Genomic DNA, 7,733 nt, shown 5'->3' on the forward strand with positions numbered 1-7,733 from the left:
TATATCATTCTGTCTTAATTCCCTCTGCTCACACGTACATTCGTGAGATTAGGGTTTCCTTTCATCTTATACAGATCATCCTACTGGAGATCTTTACTTGTAGAACAATCTGTGCTGACTGATTGTCTAGTGCGTGTATCTGTTTGCTGAGATTCTTAATAAAACTGTGTTTGTGGTTTCAATCCTTGAGTTCTGACATGGTATCAGAGCTCCGAGGTTAAACCGGTGCTCTGGTGGTCTTCCGCTGCTCTGATTCTGTCCTTGCCGCTGTTCGTAAAACCCTAAGTTCTAGGGTTTGTGGTTGTCTTCTGTTTCCGAAGCTTCTTTGACTTCCTGGAGACGGATCTGCTCTTGAAGGTTGAAACCCTAATTTTTGGGGCTTTTACATTTCTCTTGAAGAAGACTCTAGTTGGTCCCTCTTTAGGTCAAACCAACATAGTGTGTTCTTGGTTCTCTGATCAGGAAACTTGTAACCCTAAGTGAAGGTTACAAGCCTGATTGACCGGAGATTTTGCACCCACTGTGAGTCCGTTCCATCTCTTCCCTTAATTTAACCCTGCATCACTGTTAACTGTTTTGAGTCTAGGCATCTTGATACCAGTGATGTGTGTCGGTGTGTATATAATTTTGATGAGTATTTAAGCCCCTTTTTACACTTTTAGCCAAGTTTTAAATTTATAAAACACGATATTTACTAACACTAAACACACATATGGGCAAGTGCACCCATCGTGGACGTAGTATAGTGTTGGTAAGATACCGAGGTCGTCCAAGGACACAAGAGCTTTTAATACCGGTTTATCCTCAACGTCTAATCAAATCAAAAAGTGAGAAAAATGTTTTAAACTAAAAAAAATAAAAACTAACTAAATGCCGAAAATAAAAATAAAGTAAAAACAGATAGACAAGATGAATCACTTGGATCCGACACGTGTATTAGTATAACCTTTGATTATTTTCGCACTTTTGCACTTGTTTAAGAGATTATCTTAGTTATTGTAGTAGGCCCCTCTTTTGAAGGCGACGTTACCCTCAACCCAGTAGTTTGAGTCAGCAAGGATACAATCCTAAAGGGTCGGATTATTGAAAGATAATGAATTAAGTTATTAATGCAAATTGTGGTAGGCCCCGCTTTTGGCGGTGACGTTACCCTCGGCTAAGTAGTCTGAGTCAGCAGGGATACAGTCCTAAATAGCCGGGTTATAGTATTAATAGTAGTTAACTTATGAGGGGGTCAAAGAGTTTGGATCCCCGCCATCCAATACCTATGGGCATTGAAGGAGATCCTACTAAATTTGACCCAGGTCCCAAGCAGGACCTCTAAACGCTGAACAAGGGCAAGACCCTTACCAAACCGTTCCCTTAACCCCCGACCAGGTAGCCAACATACCTCCATATAGACCGTGGAGATATGAATGGTGAAAATCTTTTATTTTATATAGACAGTAAAATAATGCCAAGACACCACGGACAAACGATAAGGAAAGATCACCTTCAACATAAGTAACTAGTTATTAAAGTCATTAATACAAAACCAAATAAAAAGTGCAAAAGATTAAAAATAAAAAGTGTTATACTAAACACTTGTCTTCACCAAGTGATGTAAGAGACTTAGGCAAACATGACCTTGATTGTCAAGAACTCTTACGATCAATCTTGGATCCCGAGACGACTCACACACTCTACGATGGACAATGGATAATGGTGGTGGATGATGGTGTTATGGTGGTGGTGGGTGGTGGATGAGGTGTGAGAGAGGTGGTGTGCCAAGGGATGAGAGAGAATGAAGCCAAGCTCCTCTATTTATAGGCTGAACAGAAGGCTGGACACGGCCCCGTGTCCGCTGGACACGGCCCCGTGCCCGTCTGACATTCTCTCACTTCATTAATTGTAATTGCGAATTACAATTAATGCACCTGCTGTACTTTCACCACGCCCCCGTGCTCGCTGGACACGGCCCCGTGGTGGGCAATGGAAGCTTCTACTGGTTTGTCTTTTTCTGCTGCTTCCTGGGCACGCCCCCGTGTTCGCTGGACACGGGGCGTGTTCAGACTCTGTTTCTTCTCCTTTGCCTTGGGAGGTGCCGTTGAGGGTCCGGGCAGTCCACTTTTGTTCCTTTTCTTGTATTTATGGTAGAATTAGTAGTCTTTTTGCTTCTTTTGTGATTTTGAGCTCAATTCATCCTGAAAATACAAAAGGAAGACAAAAACACTCTTTTTCCAACATTAGTACTTAAAAAGGGTTAGTTTTATGCCTTAATTGATGTGATTTATATGTTGCATTTTACACACATCAACCAGTTTTAGGCATACCGGTTTGATTTATTGGGACACAGAGAGGGTTCACTCTGTTGCATTTAGTTGGTCAGTTGTGTTGTGGCTCCCTGGATTAAGTCTGCGGAGGCACCTTGAGTGACGAACCTCTGATCGGACCTCTGTCCAGGCTTCACCGGTCCTTGTGACTTGCTGGTTGTGTTTTTTGTTTGCCTGCCTTTGTTTCTGTGTTTATCTGCCAAATATGTCTGATAAATTTGATTCTTCTGTTACCTTGGTTAGTAAGCTTGATGCCAGTGATCCTCTATATCTGCATGCTAGTGATTCCAGTGGTCTCACTATTGTAAGTATTAAATTAAAAGGAACTGAAAATTACGTGGTTTGGTCAAATGCTATGAAGCTGGCACTAATGGCTAAAAACAAACTAGGGTTTATTGATGGTACTTGTGTTAAATCTAAAACTGATGATGTTCTTGCTAGTCAATGGGACAGATGCAATTCAATTGTGTTAACATGGATCTTGAACTCTGTTTCTGAGGAATTATATGTTGGACAAGTCTATTCTAGGCTTGCATCTGAAGTTTGGGATGATTTAAAGGACACTTATGATAAAGTTGATGGGTCTGTTGTGTTTGGTCTATTTCAAAAAATTAACTCTGTGAGTCAAAATGGTGCTAGTGTCTCTGAATATTATCATAAGATTAACACCATGTGGAAACAATATGATGCCATGCTACAGTTTCCCTCTTGTACTTGCAATGCTTCCACTAAATTTAATGAATTTAATCAGCTAATTAAACTTATGCAATTCCTGATGGGCCTTGATGATATTTATCAACCTGTTAGGACTAATCTTTTAACCAGGGATCCTCTCCCAACTATCAAAACTGTCTTCTCTATCATTTCTAGAGAAGAGTCTCATAGAGGATCAAATACTGGGTCCAAAGCTCCTAATGTTGGTTTTGCTGCTAAAATAAGTAACTTCAATGACAATAAAAAAAGGTTTAACAAGGGCCCTAATCCTAATCTTAAGTGTACTCATTGCAACAAAATTGGGCATACTGTTGACAAATGTTATGAGCTTCATGGCTACCCTACCAATTATAGACAAAAGCCAAATCAAAATGGTCAATGGTCTAGGTCTAATAATTCCACTAATAGCAACAACAGTCCATCTGTGAACAATTCTGTGTGTGACAAAAGTGCTAGTTCCTTGAACACTCTGTCTGCTGATCAGTTTTCTAAGTTGCTAGGTTTGCTGAATGAAAAAAACACTGAAGAGTCCAATGTAGGAGGTAAATGCTTTAACTCATTCTCTACTCTTAAAAACTATAAAAACCTTTTCTGTTTTAACTCTATGAGGCCTTCAACACAGAATCTGAATTGGATCATTGATTCTGGTGCAAACCAGCATATGGTCATGACCAGTGAAAACATGTTCAACTTAGTTGATGTGTCTGAATATAACATTACCATTAAACATCCAAATGGGACTGATGCTAAAGTCACTAAAATTGGGTCCTTTAAGTTGTCAGACCCTGTGATTTTAAAGGATGTTTTTGTTGTGCCAGAGTACTATGTGAATCTTATTTCTGTCTATAAGTTAGCCAAGGACAACAAACTTAGGGTCATTTTTGATGAAAATACTTGTTACATTCAGGATTCCTTCACAAAGAAAACCCTAGTGACTGGTAGACAAACTGAGGGTTTGTATTTTTATGGTAACCCTCTAGGCACTAATTTCTCTTGTTTGAGTAAAACTGAAAATATAACGCTCTGGCACTCAAGGCTGGGTCACCCAGCTGAACAAGTGTTGAAAGTCTTACAAATTGAAACTGAGTCAAATAACGTCAAGCCTTGTGACATCTGTCACAAAGCTAAACAACATTGAGTCCCTTTTCCTCTAAGTGAACACAGATCATCTAAAGTAGGGGACTAGTTCATTTGGATGTCTGGGGCCCCTACAAAGTCACCAGCATAGATGGGTACAAATTTTTCCTCACAGTTGTTGATGATTTTACCAGGACTGTTTGGGTGTACTTACTAAAATCCAAATCAGAAGTTTTTGAAAACATACAAAATTTTTACAATCTGGTCAAAACTCAATTTGAAGTCGATATCAAGGTTTTTCGTAGTGATAACGGATCCGAGTTTATTAATTCTCAAATGTCATCCTTTGTTAAAAACAAAGGGATTATTCATCAAACCTCATGCACATATACTCCACAACAAAATGGTGTTGTGGAGAGAAAACATAGACACTTGCTAAATGTTGCAAGAGCTTTATTATTTCAGTCTAAAGTTCCCCTCAAATACTGGTCTGAATGTGTGCTTACTGCTTCCTACTTGACTAACAGGCTTCCCTCTTCTGTGTTGCATGGTTGTTCTCCGTATGAAATGTTATTTGGGTTTAAACCTTCTCTTGATCACTTGAAAGTTTTTGGTTGTCTTTGCTATTTTACCATTTTAGACAACTCTGATAAACTTGAGGAACGAGCTGAAAAATGTGTTTTTATGGGATATTCAAATCTTAAAAAGGGATATAAGGTTTGGAGTCTAGAACAAAGAAAATTCATTTTTTCTACGGATGTCAGTTTTCACGAAACTGTCTTCCCTTTTAATAATACTCATGAACAAACAAGTACAAACCTTTTAAACCAACTCAACTTCTTTGACAATTTTGAAACATCAAGTGATACAAATCCCAATGATGAAGAGAAGGATATTACTGACTCAACCACTGTGACTCAGCAACACAATGATGCAGTTGAGTCAACTGTCGATAGTGATACTCAGCAATCATCAGGAGCTGATGTTGAGACTGGGAGGAATGAGTCCATGAGGGCTACAACTGAACCTGTGAGGGCTGAGTCTAGTGGCATTGGTGATGAGTCAAACCTTCCTGAGGGTACTCAAAACATTAGAAGGTCCACTAGGTCCGCTTCTGTTCCTAAAAGATTCGATGATTATATTGTTGGGAATGCAAAATATAGCTATGATAAAGTCGTCAATTATTCCAACTTACCTAGTGAGAACATTTGCTTTGCTGCTAATATCAATAAAATAACCGAACCATGCACCTATAAAGATGCTCTTAATGATAAAAGGTGGATTGATGCTATGAATGATGAATTATCTGCCTTGTATAAGAATAATACATGGGATATTGTTGATCTTCCTAGTGGTAAAAAACCTATTGGGTGTAAATGGGTATTTAAGGTCAAATACAAGTCAACAGGGGAAGTAGATAGGTTCAAAGCTTGGCTTGTAGCCAAAGGCTTTAACCAACGAGAGGGGATTGACTTTGAGGAAACATTCTCCCCTGTCGTTAAGATGGTCACTGTCAGATGTGTTGTTAGTCTAGCTGTCCAAAATGATTGGCCCTTGTATCAACTTGATATTAACAATGCCTTCCTATATGGTAATCTTAGAGAGGAAGTTTATATGAATTTACCTGATGGGTTGGATGTTAAAGGGAACAAAGTATGTAAGTTAAATAAGTCTCTATATGGCCTAAAGCAAGCTCCACGAATGTGAAATGAAAAACTTGTTCAAGTGTTGGTCAAAATTGGCTTTACACAATCTAAGTGTGATCATTCCATGTTCATCAAGTCTGTGAACTCTATATTTATTGTGCTTCTTGTTTATGTAGATGATATTGTTCTAACTGGAAACTGTGAAAAAGAAATAAACAAAATTAAGGATTTTTTAAAAACTGAGTTTTTAATCAAAGATCTTGGCCTACTCAAATATTTTTTTGGGCATTGAGGTAATTAAAAATACCAATGGCATTTGTCTTTCTCAAAGGAAATACTGTATGGACATGTTAAATGAATACGGGATGAGTGGAAGTAAGCCCAACAGCGTTCCCATAGATCAAAATCATGTTTTGACAACTCTCACCAAGTCAAAGCCTGTGGATATCACACAGTATCAACAACTGATAGGAAAATTAATTTATCTATCACATACAAGACCGGACATTGCCTATTCGGTTCATTACTTGTCTCAGTTTATGCATAAGCCAACTGAGGCTCATACCCAAATTGCCTTCAAGGTTCTACGCTACTTGAAAAGTGCACCAGGTACTGGCATTCTTTTTCAAAAGAGTAGCACGTTTCATTTAACAGCCTTTGCAGATTCGGACTGGGCCAAATGTGTTGAAAGCCGCAGATCTGTCACCGGCTTTTGTATATTCCTTGGAAGCTCATTGATCACCTGGAAAAGCAAAAAGCAAAACGTTGTCTCAAGATCCTCTGCCGAAGCAGAATATCGATCTATGTGCAATGCTACATGTGAAGTCTTATGGTTGTTAAACATCTTAAGGGAACTAAAACTGGATGTGGATATTCCTATTGTGCTGAAATGTGACAACACAGCAGCTTTATCCATTGCTGCTAACCCTGTCTTTCATGACAGAACGAAACATTTCGAGGTGGACCTCTTTTTTTGCGAGAAAAAATTGCTTCAGGCTTAATTAAAGCCACTGGTGTCAAGTCTGAACACCAACTGGCGGATGTTTTCACTAAAGGCCTGCTACCAAAAGCTCATGCAGACATGTGTAAGTTGTTAGGTCTATCTAATCCGTTTCACATTTAAACTGCGGGGGGTGTTAAAAATGCTATTTATAACATATTATTTATTCTATTTATTCAATTTAAATGTTCAATTGCCTTCTCTAATCTATTTCCATGTTTATGGTTTGTGAGGTTTGCTCTGCTGTCTTGTGAGGTTTGCTCTGCTGTCTTTGGGCTTGTAGCCGTTGTGCCAGGCTGTTGCTGTCTTTGGGCTTAGCTGTTGATTGCTTTGGGCTCCCTTGATTCTCGGTGGCCCCTTAGGGCTTAGCCCGTATAAAGAAGGGTGTTTGGTGTGGCTGATGTATTGGAGCTCCTTACTTCACTCGCTCTCATCTTATATCATTCTGTCTTGATTCCCTCTACTCACACGTACATTCGTGAGATTAGGGTTTCCTTTCATCTTATACAAATCATCCTACTGGAGATCTTTACTTGTAGAACAATCTGTGCTGACTGATTGTCTAGTGCGTGTATCTGTTTGCTGAGATTCTTAATAAAACTGTGTTTGTGGTTTCAATCCTTGAGTTCTGACACCATTATATTCCCATACTAGTGTTATCTTACTCTCACACCCTTTTTTACTTTATCTCTCTCTATATATCTATTATAGAGAGATAGAGAAAAATGAAAATGGTGTGTGCACAAAAAAAAAAAAAAAAAACGCAACTGGTTGCCCACTGCCCAAGGGGAAATAATTTTCATGATGGGTTGTGGTCTTGTGGAGTTGGATCATGTCCAATAGACTGAAACAGTTCGAGTTTGAACCTAAATGCTAAGCCCAACATAGGCAAGATGTACACATCACATCACACAATCCAAACAAAACAACACATGACAAAATGGGTTTTATACTTGTATTTTAACTCGTGTTGGGTTTAGTCCG

At 38.9% G+C, this 7,733-nt stretch overlaps 1 protein-coding gene across 1 annotated transcript; it reads left to right on the forward strand.

Annotated features, from left to right (window-relative positions):
• The first annotated feature begins 6,090 nt into the window (after positions 1-6,090).
• Positions 6,091-6,750, forward strand: LOC110932400 (secreted RxLR effector protein 161-like). The gene has a single exon (XM_022175737.1). It carries the CDS (start codon positions 6,091-6,093, stop codon positions 6,748-6,750), a length of 660 nt encoding a protein of 219 aa, XP_022031429.1.
• The last annotated feature ends 983 nt before the right edge of the window (positions 6,751-7,733 follow it).

The sequence above is a fragment of the Helianthus annuus genome, chromosome 3 (assembly GCF_002127325.2).
Source record: "Helianthus annuus cultivar XRQ/B chromosome 3, HanXRQr2.0-SUNRISE, whole genome shotgun sequence".
NCBI classification, from domain to species: domain Eukaryota; kingdom Viridiplantae; phylum Streptophyta; class Magnoliopsida; order Asterales; family Asteraceae; genus Helianthus; species Helianthus annuus.

Bases quoted from the DNA above. Each gene is read 5' to 3' on its own strand.
- LOC110932400 (XM_022175737.1), top strand. From the start codon at position 6,091: ATGGACATGTTAAATGAATACGGGATGAGTGGAAGTAAGCCCAACAGC.